This window comes from Eupeodes corollae, chromosome 1, assembly GCF_945859685.1.
Source record: "Eupeodes corollae chromosome 1, idEupCoro1.1, whole genome shotgun sequence".
In the NCBI taxonomy this organism is placed as follows: domain Eukaryota; kingdom Metazoa; phylum Arthropoda; class Insecta; order Diptera; family Syrphidae; genus Eupeodes; species Eupeodes corollae.
Genome location: NC_079147.1, coordinates 195,243,767 through 195,265,022, shown reverse-complemented (window position 1 = coordinate 195,265,022; position 21,256 = coordinate 195,243,767). Strand labels below are relative to the sequence as shown.

The following is a 21,256-nucleotide window of genomic DNA, read 5'->3' as shown; positions in this document are numbered from 1 at the left end:
GAAAAGAAATTTAGGTGGCATAGGCAGGGATCGAACACAAGACCTCTCGCATGACAGTCCATCACACTAACCATCATGCCACGGGTATTCAAAATGTCAATCTCACATTTGGAAAAATTGGCTATTTCTTTGTAAAACGTTTATATTGAATTGTGTTTTCTGATGACAAATGTCAGAATTAAATAAAAATTTAAATCCAATTAACAAATAAAGCTTAAATGTCATAGCAGCTTTAAATGAAAAAAACATTCTGACAACAAACTTAATAACATGACGATTGAGGTTTTTGATTCTAAACTCTAAACAAAATTATTTTTAATTTTTAAAAATAAGCTTGTTTTTTCTCATTTTGGAGCAGCTTTAAGTTAATTGACCAGCATTTAAGGCCTGATCAAACAGAATGTTATCTGGCGGGACGGTAAGAACGTGCTACTACCCTTCGCGTTCATATATGTCTAACAGACCTTTCGGCGTTCTATTCAGCCATTTCAAAAAGTCAATTGAACTTCTTTTCTTTGATTTTATAATTTATTGCTACAAAACATAATTCAGCAACAAAAATTCCGGTATTCTTTTTTAAACGACAAAAGTTAGGTTTTTCGTTTTTTGCTTATATTCTTTATGTTTTGACGTTTGCTCGTCACGATCTTTGTAAAAATCTACAACTTAACAAACGTGAAGTTAGACACGCCATTTTACTCCATTTGCTCGGCGTTTTACGAGCTCAGAACTAGTTCAGAACGAAAAAAAAAAATTTATAAAATTTTGGAGGTCTGAACGTTCAGAGAGAAAAAAAGAAATACATTTTTTTGTTTGATAGTTCAGACTCGGCTGTCAACTACAAAAGAAAAACGCCTGATAAACTGAAAGATGAGTTTTTTCTTCTGAACTCTAAATAAACTGTTAGCGTTCAGGTTTTTATCAGGATTACTTTCAATTTTTGAAAGAATCTTTGTTTGTCTCATTCCAGTTTTGACATTAAGAACTTAAAAATGATTTCCATTGTGAATGTTCAAAACAAGGCAGTTTTTCTGAAAGAATTTTTTTCCTTGAATACTTACAAACTGTCAAACTTTTGGTTAACTTTTTTAAATTGGGAATGACAGTTCTTCTTTGGAATGAGGGAAATGTCATAGTTTTGTTTCTTAATCTGTTCCAACAATTTTCTTTCACATAGAAAAATCTCATACACAATGTCATTTTCACCAAAGTCACGTTTGTAAATTAAGGAAAAATAAAATGTTGAGCATTATGTCAAATGCAAATGTACGCTGACAGCTCTTACATCAATGTATCGCTGAACGCTTAAAATGAAAGCATTTCTTTTGACTCAAGGTTAAGAGTTACTGTTTGTCAATGAAACAATCTCTTACATCTGTCACTATGTATTTGCTTTTATTTTTAAAAGCATACAAAATGTCATTTTCAATAATGTTATAATTGTGACATTTTATAAAAAAAAATGCTAAAAAGCTGTCACTTGTGAATAATTTCATGAACATCAAAAACTCCTTAAAATTATAAAGAAGACCGTTTATTTTTTTCTTTCTAAAAATCCCCTCACCAATAAAAACCTCAAAGTGACAGATAGTACAAGAAGTGGTGATGTGGCAGTTAAGAGTATTTTTCCTTTTTATTTTAAACCCTACCCACGTTCTTCTTCTTTTTTCGTCGATTAATTTCTCAAGAATAAGAACTCCCTTAATAAAAAAAGACTACCCCTCCTTTATTTTTTGTTTTTGGTGATCAAGGAGGCACTCCTTGGAGAAAGATATATAAATACAAGGAGTATATAAACCTTCAACGAAAAACGCCTAATTTGACATTTATATATGTTCAATGTTTAACTATATCGGTATCCGGGGGCGGCAGGCTATGTTCGTAAATGCTTTTTCGTGTGCAACTTTTTTGTTTTTATTTTTTGGGTGATAACCTACATTTAGACCGAACAAATTAATCTTGATAAAAGCTTCAATGGAAATCGTTTGCCTTCCCGCATATATCGTCCAGGGAATATGGTATCGTGACAGTAATAATGTTAAACGGATGAACCGGAGAATGGGTTAAAAATGTAATAGGTACGAGTCCCATGCCCATTACCAAGCCTAGGCATGTTATACCCATAACCAATGTTGTTGTTGTTATTGCAATAAAATGAGGACTGATATGGAATAGGGTATACTGGACAGACAGAAGACGGGCTGTCATGTTGTGTAGGACACAAGGAAAGCTGATAGTAGCGTGGAAATAGGTCAATTGGAAAAAAATTACTGTTATTTCTGAAAGATTATGAAAGTATTATATGCATGGAAACAACAGAGACAAACAAAAATAGGGTAAGTCTTATTTTGTGGTCTAACAATGACAGATGTGAGGGAGTGAGAGAGTGAATGAGAGAGAGAGGGTGGTGATTAAGTTAATGGCGGTACCGACCGCCAGGGCGCAGCAGTTTATATGGAACAATTCAAAGATAACTAGAAAGGTGGCTGTTGTTATGCTTATGACTGTCATTAAAGGATATACTCGTACTTAACGAACATTAAAAGATATGACGTACGAGTATGTATTTATTATAACGGTGTGTTATGATAAGCACGTTTCCGATAGAGGATTAGACTTAGTTGCTGAATGAACGGTTATTTCTTTTGAAATTCTTAAATAGGATAGATAATGGATGAATGTTATGTGCGAAGGATCAACCGAGGATTATTTTAAAAGCATGAAAAATTATAGAGACAATAACAGGTAAATTCTTTGAAAAATTTTAGTGTAGAAGATAGGAGAATAAAATAACAGGATTTTAACATTAAGATTATTTTTATTGAGGGTCCTTTTTTTATTTTAATTGGTGGCTTAATAATTTGAGTGATAAATATAATTTTATAAATGCTGAATAATAATACATTTTCATAATCTCGTATGTTGAAATGAAATTGACTGAAGTTTTTTTGAAATAGGATTCCATTTATTTGTAAACCTTCCTTAAGTTTAGGTGAATGTGAACCAAACTTGTTAAAGAATGCAATCTTCTGGGAATGTAATCTTTTCTGACTGACATAAAGATCGCATTCATTGAATACACTAAAAGATTGGGACTTCAAGTTTTGCATCACCATCGACCTTTAAAAAAAGAGCAATAATTTTTGAAAAGAATGCGAGGACTTCAAGAAAATGAAAGACCTTAAAGTAAATGCAAAAACTTTAAAAGAATTTAAAGCTTTTAAGTAAATGCAAAGAATGCATGAAGTCTCAAATAGATTGCAGTCAAATAATTGCAGTCTATTTATGGGCAAATGATTGTTGATTGCGATGCCAATCCTTAGGTACCAAGTGATATGACTGTAGAAAGAAATACTAGGAATTCGTTTATAAATCCAACAAGTTTTTATCTATTGTTCTAAATTAACTCAATCCGCCTGAAAGTGGCCAACTTCAAATGCAAAACACTTGTTCCATATTTTGCAAAATCCTCTTTCGGTACGGTCTTATTTGCTTCTACGTTTCTGTTGTTATCTGTATTGATTTAAAATGATGTCCAGGGGGCATTTTCTTATGTAAAGTCGCCAGAAATCACAGGTTGAACTAAGTCAGCCAAATAGGATATTTGCGTTAAAAAAAACCGATTGATATTACGAATTCCGAGTTTAGAAATTGAGCTCCCGAACAAGATTTAATGCTTCTGATACTCAAATGGTTATTAAAAATGGCTGAGTGAAAATTTAGTGAATTATATGTTATTTATCAGTTAGTGTTGATGAATCCCTTCTTTCTTTGTACCACTTATTAACACTTTTTTTTCATTAGAAGATTTTCAAATCAGAATTGCTTTGGTAAAAAGAGGATGATTTTTTAAAAGCTATTTAAAAGTTTGTCAAAAATAACACATAAAATTAAAAAAAATGCATGAAATCTTTATTTGAACCGATAGTACGGTCCATATAATTTAATGTTCGAAGATTATTTCATGCATGATAGCTGGATCTGCATCATCTTCGAAGAAGTACGTAAAATGATGCAACCAGCTGATATTCACTCCAAAATCTAGAATTCTGCTTATTTACGTACCCATTGAGCCAAAAATGAGCTAAACACAAATATTTGAACTTCCCATTGGAAGTTATTTTATTTAGTCAAATTTGTAGCATTACAAAATTTGACATTACTCGACATTTCAGGGTGTGTACGAACCTACGTACATTTGAAACTCCTTCAAATAATTGTTTATTTTTTGGATATCTAGTCAAATTTTTACAAAAATGAAAAATAAAAGCCTTCCAAAAAGAACTTGAAACTCGTAAAAATTGACACTTGACACAAGAATCTTAAGCTCAAATTTTAAAGAACTAACCCCTAAATCATTTTGAAAATAAAAATCGACTCTAGAATGATTGTATTTAATCTTATTTAAAGTATACTTTATCCATTTGACGATTTCAAAATCAACAATTTAATGCCGTAGGACCCATAAAAAAAAACTACAAAGCGTTACGTCACGTTAAAACCCTTATTTGCTTAGAAGAGATGCTTAAAGTGTTCTAAATAAGGAAACATTCAAAAACGGCTTAGAGTTTGCTTCATTGCTTAAACGAGAACTGTTTAAATTTGTCCGCAATTGAACTTTAACTTTTTAATCTTATGTAAAATTGACATTTTAAGTTACTAGCGTGGAATGTATACCAGTCTGTATTTAATTTCATAACAGTTGTCTGTTAGTTTGCTCACCACATCTTCCAATTTTACGTCCAACTTATTTATTTTAATCACTTTAAAACCATTATTTTGCATATCGTTTGTATCAAACTATAAAACATTCATTAAACTAGTTTTATTATACAAAAGACCAATTTCATGTAATGACTTCTTTTATGAGAACTGCCTTATCTTATAAGCCTGTACCAAAGTCAAAATTACAGGAGGATTATATTAGGTTTACCGTAGCCGATTATGGGCCTTAAAAGTTTTGAAAGTTGTCGAGTTCTCGACAATAACTCTAAAATTTTGATACGTACAAGGTTGTTCATTACATCAAATAAAACTCAATTTTAAAAGCTAACTTTTAAAAGTAATTCTATACAAAAGTTTTCTTTGGTTTCAAGTCTAAACTGAAGTGAACAGAACCGATAACTGGTAGACTTAAGGACATCTTAAAATGTTCTGCCATAGACATTTTTAGATGTGAAAAGATTTTTTTTTCATGACAAATATTTATGCTACTAACACTTGTGGGCAAGGTTTTTTTCCTTACAATCAAATTGCACTTTTTCAATCGGTTTCCATAGCCTTAATTGAAATCCGACTTAAAAAAATACATACAAGTCTTTTTGAAGTATTTTTTGATAAATTCGTGATGGTTTTCCAAATCTAGAATCTATATCTTCAGCATTTAGTTCAAATATTAATGAATTTCATAAAATTTTCAAAAATAATCTTCACGTGTCTTAAATTGAACTTAATGAAACGCTTACCCATTTTTCGTGAAAAAGGCATAACGGATTGAAAGTAACTTTGGTTCTTTTATAATGTTCAAAACTGGTATTTTAAAGTTTTGAGTATATAGTTCCAAATTGAAATCAACGTATTATTCAAAAGTATTTAAGTAATTATTTCAAGGTTTTCTCAAAACATCAAATAAAGAGTATTAAATATTGAGAATTTCCAAAATCTAAGTATGATATTAAAATGATATAAACGGTATCTAGAATACAAATATTTGAACTCATCATACAATAAATTGTTGCGAGATGTGTTGGGTTTAACTAAACCTTAAAAACACCGCTTTTTGTTGTATTTAGTATTTTTTCAGGGGCATATTTTACAAATCTGATGTCAAAGAAATTAAAGGCAAACATATTAATTCTTTAAAATACGAGTAATATCGATTTGTTTCTTATAGTATACCTCTTGTCGCCTAACAATTCTTTAAGTGTTTATGTTAGTGATACAAATTTTATGATAATAACTTTCTTTGTAAATACTTTCCCACAAAACGAATTTTTTTTTTTGTCGTTAATTTTAAATTCGATTAGACAAGCCAGCACAAACTTTAGCTTTACCCCAATTATTCATAAAATTGTATACTTACATTACTATTTGTCGTCTCTTCTATCAATTATTTTTTTTTCTTAAATTTTTAATTGCGTATCTATTACTTTAGTTGACAAATCGGACTTTATTCTCTTTACTTTAAAGTGCTATCTAAGAAATTAGTTTCATTGCTCTTTGCCATTAGATGACTCTTCAAAACAATTCTTATCTCGAATAGTCTTTAGGGTAGTGTTGGAAATTGATATGTTATTACTTTATCGTTTCGGTATAGTCCTTGTGGTTTTAAAATTAGTGGAAAAGAAAAAACCAACATCATCATTGCAAAACTAGAATTCAGGTCCGTCTTTATGAAATCTATCTAATTATGCTCAATTAATTATGTCCTTCCTTCCCTAATTTTTCTCGAACATCTCTAAGAGATCAAAATGTCTTTTGTTAAGCAAAAACAACTTTAATTTCCTCGATAATTAAATAATCAAAAATCAAATTTAAAATTCTGTTATGGTTTATTTTTGTTTTTAAATTTTAAATAAATATTTTCAAATATTTTAATGGAAAATAAAATACAATTGTTTTTGTAATAGATCATTAAAAATAGCAAAAAACAGTTCAATATTAGCGTTTTCGAAACAAACTTAACTTTAAAAAATAAATATTGCTTTAAATATTGCTAGTATTAGGTAGCAAACCCCTTGTTATTAATCACTTTATCACATCTTCGAGGCATGGAGTCAATTGAATTGCTTATATGCTGTTTGGGATACTTTCCCAAACTTCAATTAGTTCTTACAATTCGTCGATCTACAATTTTCAATCGATTTTCTTTGGGGTTGAGATCAGGGGACAGTGCTGACCCTTGTAACACGCCAAATCGTTTTTCTTGAAACCACTTCTTAACCGTATTGTAGGTGTTCTTAGGTCGTTGTCTTGCTGAAATATCCATTTCAGAGGCAACTGTTCCTCAGCGTTAGGCAGCATTATATTTTGCAAAATGTCACGATATATAAAACCATCTGTTTGGTTAATCAGTCCCAGCCCATGCCCTGAAAAACATCCCCACACCATTACGCTACCTCGTCCGTGTTTCACAGTAGCTTTGGTGTAACGTGGATTAAGTGTCTCTTTAGCTGGTCTGCGAACACTACGGAAAACAGCAGAACCCTTGAAATTGAATTTGCACTCATCCGAAAGAGTACGTTCCTCCATTTTCTAACGGTCTATTATTGCTGTTATCATGAGCAAATTTTAATCTCACCAGTTTTATTTTAAATAGAAATAAAAGAAGTTTTTAAAGCTTTGAAAGATTTAAGTCCACCATCAACAGCTCGTCTCGGAATTTTTCAGGTCGAGTTGGGTTTGTATTTCTGTCGATGATTTATTTAAGTTATTCTTTTTTAAATGACATACAGATGGAGGAATTTTCAGTTCAGTTCCTAATGTAATTGCCAACACTGTATGTATGTTGGCTGTATGGACTGTTTTCCTGTTAAGTTTCTAGGTTTAATTATATCATTGCCCCAACACTACTGCCTTGACTATAGCTCTTAGCGCCCGTCTCATTATTTAAATTTTACTAAAACGATTGCTATTCGATATCAGTGCATTAAATGTACAATTTATTATTATGTACATTATCATTAAAATTTAGAAAATACAAATGATACTCCTCTATTGTTATCATCTTTCAATTTTTTTCTTTTCTTTTACTTTCAGATTAATTCCACAATCTGCATGCTTCTCAACAGACAATAAAAAGAAACAACAACAAAAAGGTCAAATTCAACTCACACAAAAAAGTCTGAAAGAATCAAAATGAATCATAAAAAATAGCAAAGGAATTTCATTTAAAAAACAAAAGAAACTAAATCAACCCAAAGTTATCAGCACAAAAATAAACAAAGGTTGTCTCTCATAATTTCTTCCTGTTTAAAAATTAAAAAAAAAACAACGAACAACATAAAAATAGAACTTCCATTAGCGGAAATAATAACTGAAAAGACTTAATTAACAAAACAAAATTAAAAACTCCAAAGAAAATTAACAAAAAGAAAATCACCAATTTCTAATTAAGTATTATTTAAATTTTTGTTTTTGGAAATCATCATCAATCAAAAACTATTGTGTTATTAAATTAATTTAAATTTAAAATAAAAAAAGAGAAACAGTATTTCGCCGAAACGGAACACTGAATGACATTACTTGGGCCTAGCGCCCCTGGGATGGCCTTTATGATGAAAAAAAAGAAGTACAAGTTCAATGTTGAGGTGCAACTTAAGGATTTAGTTGAAGTAGCGCTAGTTAATGAGGTGCTATTTGCTAAAATACGCTTATTGGATGGTGGATCATTTCAAGAATATAGTTCAAGGTAAGTTGGCTTAACGTTGTCTTTATTTTCATAACAGAAAAAAGTTAATTTCTAGAAATTGTAAAAGGTTTCCAAATTGCAAATGATTGATAACTTTGAATTTTTACTATAAACACTAGAACATTTTACGTGTTGTGATTTTTCTCAATTATAATCATAAGAAGAATCTCAAAAACCGAAAGCTTCTTAATGACCGACTTTCGGAAAAATAGAACAACTGATGATCTTTTAGTTTATCTCATCGGGCAGTAGAAGAAATATTTGCATCGGTTTGAGTAAAGTAAAATATTTGCAGTTGATATTTTAGAAGCATTTGAAAGAGGCAAACAATTTTTTTTATGAATCTCTCTTCGTGTTGGATGGATTTAAGTCTATCTCTAACAATCCGTGGAGTGCCCCAGGGTTCTGCCCTGTCTCCAGGACTTTTTCTTAAATTATTTATTAATGATCTCCTGTTAAAAACACCTAATTCACAAATGCATAAAAGACCGAATGGGCAATTTACTACATTTGCTCTTATATTTGAGCTTCCATACAAGGAAAATTTCGAAACTTAACATACACAAAGTTTTCCAAAATTGTATACGTACATATAAGTATATGAAATTTGATGATTTAAGCTGTATTATCATCAACAGAACTTCCTAACTTAAATTCCGTATTCTTCAAACTCTTTACTTTTGGAAAGTTATATAAATTTTAAACTGCAATCTTGTGTTTTAACTAATTTCCACATTAAAATATTTTGTAAATATTTAGAACTTCTTGAAAGCTTTCGTTAGATGAGGCCTATATGAACTTTCGGGTACATTCCTAATATTTCTAACTCCACATCTAACTCTAGAGACGATACAAACTTATACACGCTCAAAGCTTCAATATAAATATCATCGGTGGGATGTTGCCCCAGTAATACACCCATTTTTTTTTTTATTAATTCTCATCTCATTTCCTATAGTATTGAAAACATTAATTCTTATTACAAGGAACATTTCCTAAAATATTGAATATTTTTTTATAAGTGTAATTCAACATTTTTTGAGAGCATTCTAAAATATTGAAAACATTTTTTTTAAAACTCCAATTCAATATTTTTTGAAAGCATTCTACTCAGTTCCTTCAAACTTTCCTCCGTAGGTTTTAAACCTCTTTTCCGGAAATGGATATTTTCTTCCTTATCTTGAGAATCGTGAATATTATGTATGATTTAGATCCCAACTTACCAATTTTATTCTAACCACTTCTGGTGTTCCCCAGGGTAGTCATTTAGGCCCTCTCTTCCTTATCCTTTCAATTAATTATATTGACATGGTCATTACACGGTCATTGACATGGTCATTATCATTGCAGCTCAAAAGCATTAAAACAGATCCCTTTTTCTTCAAAACCATCCCATAGAAATAGTAGAAAACATAAAGGATCTGGGCCTTTTACGTGACCGTGAATTGAAATGTCTCCAAAAAAAGATTTTTTTATTTTCCACTTCAGTTACTTCCTTGGGAAAATATTTTGATCTTTTCCCTTATCGTGATAGCCTCAATTTTCTAATACCCAACTCGTATGGAGAAATTGCTTAGAGACCGTTCACACGATTCCGAAACGGCGGTTTTGCCGTATCGTCGATTTTACCGTATAAGCCAGTGTCAATATAATTTAAATGAGTATATTCAGACAATACAGCATTTAACTGTATACGGTAAAAGTACCGATTAGGTACATTTTGTCATTCGGTCTTGTCTCTGCAAATCGTTTTCGGTCGTACGGTAAAAAAAAACGATTCGGCTCATCGGCGAATCGGGAAAATATCCGATACGGTGAAAATATCGAATCGTGTGAACGGGCTCTTATCGTGTATTGGGCGCTTTAGGCTGACATACTGTACATAAATCGGCTTCTCTCTGATTTAGTTGAATGCTCCTCTCTACATAAATTGATTTCTTTTAACCCTTATACCCGTAACCTGAAAAAAACCTCGCCTTTTCTATTTACCAACAGACTTTTGGCCTTATTGTTGGGTCATCTAGAACCCCAAACATCTTGTGACCCACCCCCACTCATAGTTATAATTTAACATTTAAGTTAGTTTTTAATTATACCTATAGTTTGAATTAAGCGAAAAAATGGGGGTTAAGTTTCCACTAAAATAATGACTCTTTTGTTCTGGATTTGTATGGGTTATGCTATTAACCACCAGGAATGCTCATCAATATTCCGCCGAGTATAGATAGATAAAGACCTGTCGATTAACTGCCTTTATGTTTTACATTAAATCATTGGTCCATGCAAAAAACTCTGTTGAAATAAGAATTTCGTATTACTTCAATCCGAAAACTTAAAGGGTGTATTTTAAAACAAGTCGCAACCCTAAAGTGCCTATGAAGACTCGTTTTAAACTAGTCAAGCTTGACACTTATTACAAATACTGATCAATTTCTCCACTTAGCTCAAATAAATTTAGAAATCTGTGAATATTATACTTAACAAAAAGACTTGACAAACTTACCCATAAGGTACTTTTAAATGAATTAAAGCAAGTCGGACTATATGACCATTTAATTGATTGGATATCATCTTTCCTTACTGATACACAGTATGGTGTAGTCTTTTAACAAAAAAGACCATTCTAATTCGGTTATTGTTAATTTTAAGTGTACCTTATGGTAGCCATTTTGGTCCGTTGTTCTTTGTTCTAATTATTAATGGCCTTCCCTTTAAAAATTCGATGACAGCAATGCACGTAGATAAATTGAAAATATTTCAAACAGTTAGTGACTTATCGGACCGCGAAATATTACAAGATGGTCTACTTCAACCATGGGAATGGTGCAATACAAATCGTTTAATGGTTGATACCCTTAAACTTCTCAGACCTAAACGGTGATTTTTTAAGAGCTTGAGAACTTTAAAAAAAAAAACGCATAAAATTTGCAAAATCTCATCGATTCTTTATTTGAAACGTTAGATTGGTTCATGACATTTACTTTTTGAAGATAATTTCTTTTAAATGTTGACCGCGGCTGCGTCTTAGGTGGTCCATTCGGAAAGTCCAATTTTGGGTAACTTTTTCGAGCATTTCGGCTGGAATAGCCCGAATTTCTTCGGAATTGTTGTCTTCCAAAGCTGGAATAGTTGCTGGCTTATTTGTGTAGACTTTAGACTTGACGTAGCCCCACAAAAAATAGTCTAAAGGCGTCAAATCGCATGATCTTGGTGGCCAACTTACCGGTCCATTCCTTGAGATGAATTGTTCTCCGAAGTTTTCCCTCAAAATGGCCATAGAATCGCGAGCTGTGTGGCATGTAGCGCTATCTTGTTGAAACCACATGTCAACCAAGTTCAGTTCTTCCATTTTTGGCAACAAAAAGTTTGTTAGCATTGAACGATAGCGATCGCCATTCACCGTAAAGTTGCGTCCAACAGCATCTTTGAAAAAATACGTACAAACCACACCAAACAGTGCATTTTTCGGGATGCATGGGCAGTTCTTGAACGGCTTCTGGTTGCTCTTCACTCCAAATGCGGCAATTTTGCTTATTTACGTAGCCATTCAACCAGAAATGAGCCTCATCGCTGAACAAAATTTGTCGATAAAAAAGCGGATTTTCTGCCAACTTTTCTAGGGCCCATTCACTGAAAATTCGACGTTGTGGCAGATCGTTCGGCTTCAGTTCTTGCACGAGCTGTATTTTATACGGTTTTACACCAAGATCTTTGCGTAAAATCTTCCATGTGGTCGAATAACACAAACCCAATTGCTGCGAACGGCGACGAATCGACATTTCACGGTCTTCAGCAACACTCTCAGAAACAGACGCAATATTCTCTTCTGTACGCACTGTACGCATTCGTGTGGTTGGTTTAATGTCCAATAAAGTAAACTGAGTGAGAAATCGCATTAATTGTTTGCTCACTTGGTCGATTATGTAGACCATAAATCGGACGTAAAGCGCGAAACACATTTCATCTGAGCATCTTTCTCTTTGACACCATGTCGGAAATCCCGCGTGATCTGTCAAATACTAATGCATGTGAATTCTAACCTCAAAAAAATCACCCTTTAGCTATCATTTTAGACTCAAAGTTAACTTTTACTAATCATATTAACTACATTTAAAGAAAAACTTATAAAACTCTAGGCTTTATAAAAAGACTTAATAGAAAATTACAGGGTCCTTATGTCATTCAAAGTATATATGTATCTATTGTTAGATCAGCGCTTTAATACGGTTGTTTAATTTCGACCTCTTATTACTCCATTCATATTAATAGACTTGACGGTGCCCAAAGAAGGTTCTTTAGGTTTACATTATATTTTTTTCCATAGTCACATGGAGTAGCTTTGCCTCCTTATCTCAATAGTATAAAATTTATACGGCTTCCACGTCTAACTAATTAACGAAAGTACTTGAAACTTTGCTTTAATGTTGGAATTCCAAAGGGGGTCCATTTCACCTTCATTAATTTTGTATTGCTTCCACTTTGATGTAAGGGAAAATAACTTGAAAAATAGCTGATTCGAACAAATGTTATCCCATCAAACTATATTTCTTACAGTCCAATAAACCAATTAAAAAACATTTATAATGACAATATGTTTTTAAGTTTATAAAATGGGCAATTGGCCGCCGCTAAATTCTAGCCGAGAGGCCAAATCTTCGACCACTTTTTATCGTATGAGGCCACTTTTGCGCCGTATATCAGCAAAATCTCGCCAAAGATTTTTTCTAACTTCACATAACCACACAAAAATTAGTCTAGCGGTGTTACATCGCATGGTCTTGGAGGCTATGCCATAGGCCTACTACGCAAGATTATGCAATCATCAAAAATGGTCTTCAATAAATTGATTCAAACCGAAATATTATTTTGGTAATAATAAACAAAACTGAGCATAAATAGTGACAAAAAGACCAACTTCAAAAAAGTATTGTCAAATCTACAACCATACGTTGTAGCTTATTGACAAACCCGATATATCAAACTTTTGGTGGTCTTTGACGTCAGGTCCGTAAAGCTGAAAACACCACAATCGCATTTCGATATTCTTATGATGCAGAAATTTAGGGCTTGATGTCAAACTGGAAACACCACAAGTTTGAATTGGAAGGGATTCTTGAACCAAGTCGGGATTAGAGCACTTAATTAGCACAAAAAGAACCCTAAATTTCTGCATCATTAGAATTTCGAAATTCGATTGTGGTGTTTCCAGCTTTAAATCTCAAATAAAGTTCAAATAGAACTTCCCATATAACCCACCTTAGGAAAAATATAATGTAAAATCCTTCTGAAATTTATTTCAAAAATTAAAACCAATTGGCTTCCCACATACTCATTAAAAAAATAGTATTCAAAATTCTTTTTCGAAGGACACAAACTATAAAATTGAATTAATTACATTTTCATTTAACTTATTTTCCTTTATTAAGGAAAAATTGAATTTGCAACAATAAAAAAAAAACTAGTTTAAAAATTCCATTGGACGGACAACCGACGACAAACAGATAAAAATTCAATTAAAAAAAACAAAAAAAAAACACCACACTATCCTCATTAAAAAACATACACCACCCTCGCTTGATGGAAAAGTTCAGTTCCAATTCAATTTCATTAAACTCCTATCCTATCTCTCCGCCGGCTTGCCGGGTTCCATCTCGTTCAGTGAGATGTCAATTTAGCTCACATTTTATTTTTGTTGTCATACCCCACGACTGACGACGACGATGACGAAAAAATGAAAATTCGGAACCAAATACATTTCGTTGGCCTATCCCAATTTTAACCCATTCACCCGTTTATTTTAATTGCCATCCTTGTCCCAATCCTTCTGCTTAAAGCCTTGACGAACCGTCGCTTCGTCCCACCTTCAATGTTTAAGGAATCAGCTATTCACTATACAGACCAAGCAATAGGCCTTTTTCGAGAAATGTGTCACTTCCATTTAATTTCTTTGACAGGCTAATTAGACTATCAGACTTTCTGTTCAACGTTGTCATTTATCTTCCTCTTATTTATTTTTTTTTTGAAAATAATTCAATTAAGAAAAATTTGTCCTCACTATTTATTTTTCTCTTATTAACTTTTTTTCTATTTTTTGTATTTTTATAGAGAAGAAGTACGTAATCACCGAGTACAATGGGACCGTTCATTCGAGTTCCCATGCAAAATGTCAGCAAATGCATCAACTGGTGTCCTAGATCCATGCTTCCTAAGAATTTCCATCCGCAAAGAAATGAAAGGCGGACGTAGTTATTATAAATTAGGTTTTATCGATTTAAATCTTGCCGAATTCGCCGGATCGGGTTTAACATCAAGAAGATGTTTGCTCGAGGGCTACGATCAGCGCCATCGTTTGGATAATTCAATGCTAAGGGTGTCAATTAAAATGCACATGCTAAGCGGTGATATTCTCTTTAAAGCGTAAGTTTGTTTTTAATTGGTTCCTCCTGGAGTAATATTTATTAATAATTTTCTTTTAATTTGATTTCCAGACCGACGCCAAGTCTAGCAGGCAAACAAATTCCATCGCAAGATGATCTTGGCACCGTTGTTGGCAGCGGTGGAGGAGGAGGTGGATCAGGTGGTGGAGGAGGTGTAAATAATGCACTTGGAGGTGGTCACCAAACGCCAACGATACCGTCTGCGGTACCACAGGCTAATGCAGCTGGTGTGCCCAGTTCGGGAGCGACAACTGGCAACAGGCCAATTTCCTCGTCACGCGACGATGGCATCTCACAATCGCAAACCTCTTCGGGCTTTGGATCGCTAACGAAAAAGAAATCCGAGCTGTTTGCAGATGTTGACCCAGCATCGCTGATTGCATCGATTGTTGCCGATTCGGGATTGTCAGAGTCCTCGGAGCCGGCAACAAATGCATCAGACTCACTGTTGCAAACATATCCACCGCCATCGCTTACGTCACTGTCTAACGCACAACAAGTGCTTCCATGTGGTGGAATTGGAGGAACTGGAGGAAGTGGTGGCGGAGGTGGTGGTGGTGGTAGTGGAGGTAATAGCAGTGGTGGAGGAAGTGGTGTCGGAGTTGGCAGTGGCAGTGGCAGCGGAGTTGGTGTAGGTGGGGTGATAACAAATAGTGGGGTAGGTGGAATAAGCAATACTGGGACTGCATCAATGATAGAGATGGGACACTCGAGGAATTCCAGCAATACTAGTCAAGTAAGTCAATAAAATAAAATATGATTACATACGAGTTTATGTTTTTGACATTTAATCAATTTTCACCTCTCTCTCTCTCTCTTTCCATTGTGTGACATTTGACAGATGTCAAAAGGTTCGGGTTATAGTAGTTTTTCGCACAGTCAACATTCAAGGCAAAGTTCTGAAGGTGATTCAGGACATGCTAGGTAAGTTTATTTCTTAGTTTTTTGTTTCAATGTCATAAATTTAATTATTTTTATTTTATAATTATTTGTTAAATATATAATTGTTTATTTAAATATATTTATTGTTTAAAAAATAATTAATACAAAAACACACTGCATAAACAGATAAAAAGTTTCTTTAACCTTTTTTTTTAAATAATTTTTCTTTCTAAACTAATATTTTCTTTGCATTAATTTTTCTTACTAATCTTTTTTATTTTATTTTATTTATTTTATTTTTATGGTTGTTACTAATATTTATTATTTTTGTTTAATTAATCTAAGCGGTATCTATGTATATTTTTATATTGTTAAATAATTATATTAGTTTTAGGTTATTAATTAGATGCAATTTGTTTTTTTTTTTAATTTAAAAATTTCAAAATTATGTAACAATTCCAACAACACAAATTTATGTTTTTTTATAACTTTTTTTTTATTATTTTCTGAGCTTCTAAGGCTCTCACTCTTGCAACATCCTTGAGTTGACCATAACGACCTTTGGCTATGAGGGCTTGACAATTATTTATTTAACTGTATTAATAGTTAATGGAACAATTTTTATAAGTGCCTCGATGTTGCTCATATGTCGAAGACTTGGCTCCATTTTTGAAGGTTTAGTCGCCCCGATTGTGGGTACAGAACAATAAATTTAACATAGCCTCATACGAAGAAGTCTAAAAGTATCAGATCACGTAATCAAGACAGGCAATATCAACCAGACAGGACTACATCCCGACCTAACGAATTTAGTGTTCATAGGTCGATTGTTACACCTATTTTGTAACTTCGGCTTCTTGGCCGTGATTGTAACTAAGCCACAATCACGCTCTCGGTCCTCCACCTTTGGCAAATCGAACAGACACAATAGACTCTCATATGCTAATCTGAAATGTTACCGCAGGCTGTGCCTCCGCTTAAGATCATAAATATCGTAAGCCTATTAAGGTTACGATTTTACAGCTGAATTTAAGAATTTGCAATGCAACTTTTATTTTATATATTCACTTTCTTCTCAAGGCCCGAGGTTTGAAGCTACTTTACGTTTTGCAAATACTCAGGTTGCGCTTTATAACACATGATATCGTAGAATACCGTGAAGTCGGTAAGAAGCCTGGCAAAAGCCGGCCGACTTAGCGCGTGGTTGTGGTTTAGCTTTAAAAAATGTCAGTTGTCTGCAACATGTAAATCACTATTCAGAGACTGAACCGGATCCAAAGCTTAAGTATTACTCCCATTTTGGGCTGGTGCTCCTACAACTTTCTTGGACAGTATTGAACGTAGGACATTTAAGTTAATTGGTGATAACAACTCCATCAGATCATTTACGTCGCTTGAACATCGTCGTAATGTTTCTTGTCTTACCCTTTTTACCGTTATTTTAACAGTTTATGCTCCAGAGAAATAGCCACTTGCATTCCTCTTCATTAACAGTACAACTATAATACTCCTGCTTATAAAAATGCTCATCAATTTACCCTCGAGCCCAACTTCGGTCGTACTGTAAGGTACAGAGATTTGTTCTTTGGAATGTGGATTTCCTTACCACACTCTGTCTTTCCCAGCCATTGCAATATTGAGGAATTTAAAACCAATGTGCACCGACACCTCCTTTCAACCCCTCTTTCCCTTTCCTAGTGCTCACGCTGTGCCTACACAATAAGGGTAGTAATATCCCCTTGAGTGTGTGCTTATTATACAAAAACAAAATTAAAACAACACCAAAAAGTGGGAATGGTGGTGATTTGTTAAGGGTTTTGACTTACTTAATAACGCAATTAATAATCGTTTGGATAAAATTGTACTTCACTCCTGAAGATTATTTTACAAGAAACGTTTTCTACAACTAACTCCATATGTTTTGATGGAGTTGCTCAAGTTTTTGATTGAACTCCATCTGATAAGGTGGTCATCCAAAAACCCTTTGAAACATTTAGATGGCAATGATGTCTAATTCTTGAAAATGTTAAATTTTCTTTATTGATTTGTCATCAATAGAGGCTTAAAAGGCAACAATAATCGACCAATCTGTTGTTTCATTGGCACTTCAACATCCAGAAGCAGAAATTTGGACTTTGTTTATGCACAAAATTATGCATTGCTTTTTCACATGACAATGGTTTAAGGTGACGCTCAAAGTTTCGAAGAAGACAAAAAATCCTCTATCACATAGAGACATTCCATGACCAAGTATACATGAGTTAGTTGGTAAACTTTCCACAACCAAAAGATGATTAAGCGCGGTTTTTCTAGGTTCACCCTGACACTTTACGTGTTTGGCCTTGTGTCTTATGAATTGTCATAACGAAACTAACTTTTATATAGAAATGAAGGCAGTTGGAATGATAGATCTGTAGAAATAGTCGATATTCGAGGAATTATTATGTGTAAAAGCCTTCGAATGCCGGCTAATTGTGTGACACGAAGCCTTGTATCGTTACATAATCTGCCGAATAAAAATGCTTTGTGTTTGAGTACTTAAATGTTTCTTTTGACAAATACTTTCTGATATGTCCTGCTGATTTTTCCAATATGTTTGACTTTATTTTCAAAACAACATCGTTTCTTGACGCCAGTATTGCCCTTTGAGAGAGAAATTGATTGACACTTTCATTAGTTCCGAATTAGTCTGTACTAAATCACAAAAATTTTGTTTTAGGGTCACATAACCCTTGGCATCGGCTTTTAACCATCGACCATCTCCTATTTTTAAGAGTGTTTAAGCATAGTTTCGTGCGTTATAATGTCATCATAAGAAACGCCTAATAATAGGCAACGATGGAAGGTCCAAAATCAGGCAGTGCCTAATGCTATGCTATTAGTTAGTGTTTTAAAAAAGAATAAATTGAATATCTATTTATGAGTGTTACCGGCGAATCTGCTCGAATGAGCTGTGAATGAGATATTTTACCGCGGTAAAAGAAACCTTAAAGCACTCACCATTCTCGTAACTACCTCCACACAAAAAAATCATTTCATAATATTGTTCCGTTGCGAAGTGAATGGCCTACAAACAAACAAACAAGCAAACAAACTTTTCCATTTATAATATAATTATAGTTTGGCAAATGCTTCAAAAAAAACTTCTTCTTATATTGAATTTTTCATTTGGCATACATTTTCAAATTCTCCCAAATTCCATTTGAGGTTTGTAAGTCACTAATTGAATGTTCTCGGAACCAATGGCAACCGCCTTCTTAATCAAAGAATGTAATATAAAAATGCATTCTTTTTCTTTCTATAGCCATCTCATCTTAATGGACATTTATTTCTTGATAATTTTCATAATTTACTGTAGCCTATTCTTCAAACTAACAACGTAATTAAATATCACTTTTAATTAAGATGGTTAATTAGTTTTTCCCACATTTGTCACCATAAAATCAATTTCAAAAACTTTGTATGGCTGATTGTTGATGCTTCTTCCTTCACCAATGAAAAGAATGCAACCCAATCATAAAACTGTTAATTATAATAAATACCACAAAAGCTTGCATTTACAAATTATACACTTTACACCTACCTATCCAATAAATTCCATTAAATTTTTTGTTTGTATTTGTGTCAAAAATTGTACCTGTCATCAAAATATTTTGTTTATCCACTTAATTCACATAACATACATTTTTCTATAACACGTGGTAGCGCCGCCACAGCGCCGAGCCGCCACCACCGCTAACTATCGACTATGCAATTTATCTATAATTCCCACACCCCCTTTACCCTTCCTCATCGATTATAAAACAACAAATTATAATTTCTAATCTACAAAGAATTAAATTGCATTGTAAAGTTTAAGGTCAACTAACCTCTAACAAGCAAACAAGCAAGCAACTGTCACTGCTGTCGGTTCTAAAGCCGCCGCCATTCGCCGCCAGCTAAGCTTTTTGTGTTTATTATAGTTTTGTAATGTATTTTGGCTGGCATTCAAAATTTCTATGAGAACACTCGCGTATCAAAACAGCAAACTTGCCATAGACAGCCAGTTGCCTGCCTGCCACTCCACTAAACCATTGTCACCTGCCACCTTTCTAACCTAAACCAACCTAACCTCTCTTATGTAGAAATTGCTGTGACGCCTAAATATGTATCTTCTTCTGTTGGCCCTTTTGGTTGTAGCTCGAGAGTTGTTTTGTTCTATGTTCTTCCTAAACAATTTATCCCACATAAATTATTATGAGTTTCAAAACGTTAACACATTCAGGTATGAAGCATAAGCAGGGTTGGATTTATTACCTCAGAGACAATTTAGTCAAAGAATAAAGATTCTTTGTAATCGTCTAAGTTTGAGAATTCATATGACTTGGTTAACTTGCATTGTCTTCAGTATTTTCTAGTTCTATAGAATTATGTAAACAATGGTCCATGATTTACTTCTCTGTCTTGAGGCCCTTTTAGAATGATAAGTCCAATCCTGTTCGTTAGTTTTGAAGGAATATAATGAATACAACGTGCTAAGCAATTTTCACAACAATTACATTTCATTTTTTTGGCTTCTTTAGTCCGATTTATGTTTTATTTTATTTTCGGTTTTGTTTTAGTTTCAGAATGTGGTCGTGATATGATTTGATAATGGCAATGAGGACATTTCAAGTTCAAGGCCAAAACGTAGTGAGTAAAATTATCAAAACCTTTTGGCAGATCACGAGAAAACAAATGTTTCTTCAATTATAAAATTATTCCATCATAGTGTTTTTTGGTGGAAGCGAGGTTGGAGTGTAGTTTTTAAATAGGAAGTCAGTTCTGTGTGTCGGATATTAAAATAGACATTGAAGACAATTAAATTAGGTGGAGATTCTTTGGAGACTCATATTGTGCTTCGAATAAGAACCTTGAACTGATAAATTTGACAATTTTTGTAAGCATTTCCATTTTATTAGAAATGCGATAGGTTTTATACTTATTCTGGTCAAGAGAAGTTTGCTGATATGAAATTAAAATATTTGCACATAAATGGTTATTTTCCTATAGGCGCTCGACAATTTTTGTTTTTAAATAAAACGCAAACCATTACAGAATTGAAATATTTCAAAAAATAATTAGATTCTTGAAATAAAATCACAACAAACATATATGAATGGAACTCGACTTTGTTCATATGGCTACCACACTTGTGGCGGTCGATTCTTACTTACTTAAGGTACTGCTAAAGTCTGAGACGGACCTGAACCTCAACCAACATGCGTCTCCACTGGCAACTTGGTCCCTAGATAGCTGTCTCCAGTTTCTTACGCCAAGTTGGTTAAGGTCAACTTCCACCTGAGAGCGCCACCTGAGCCGCGGTTTTCTTTACTGCGCTTTCCCTGGGATTGGATCCGAGGACTTTCTGGTTTCAAGCTTTGATGTACCATTTGCCCTACATAAACAAGCCATCTAATTCGTTGGACTTTTACTCTTTTAACAGTGTCGTTGTATCTTCTCCTTTACTCTCTTTATATGCAGACGAGATTAAAAATTATCCGAAGAA

The 21,256-nt window shown here is 33.4% G+C and overlaps 1 protein-coding gene across 3 annotated transcripts in view; it reads left to right on the top strand.

Annotated features, from left to right (window-relative positions):
• Positions 1 to 21,256, top strand: part of LOC129953848 (uncharacterized transmembrane protein DDB_G0289901) — a 265,317-nt gene that overhangs the window by 215,760 nt on the left and 28,301 nt on the right. For all 3 annotated transcript variants that reach the window (XM_056067350.1, XM_056067349.1, XM_056067348.1), the window contains exons 4-7: positions 7,759 to 8,410; positions 14,516 to 14,827; positions 14,899 to 15,583; positions 15,689 to 15,771. In XM_056067350.1, the coding sequence (XP_055923325.1) occupies positions 8,235 to 8,410; positions 14,516 to 14,827; positions 14,899 to 15,583; positions 15,689 to 15,771 (1,256 nt within the window). In that variant the 5' untranslated portion in view covers positions 7,759 to 8,234. The remainder of the gene's footprint in view (positions 1 to 7,758; positions 8,411 to 14,515; positions 14,828 to 14,898; positions 15,584 to 15,688; positions 15,772 to 21,256) is intronic.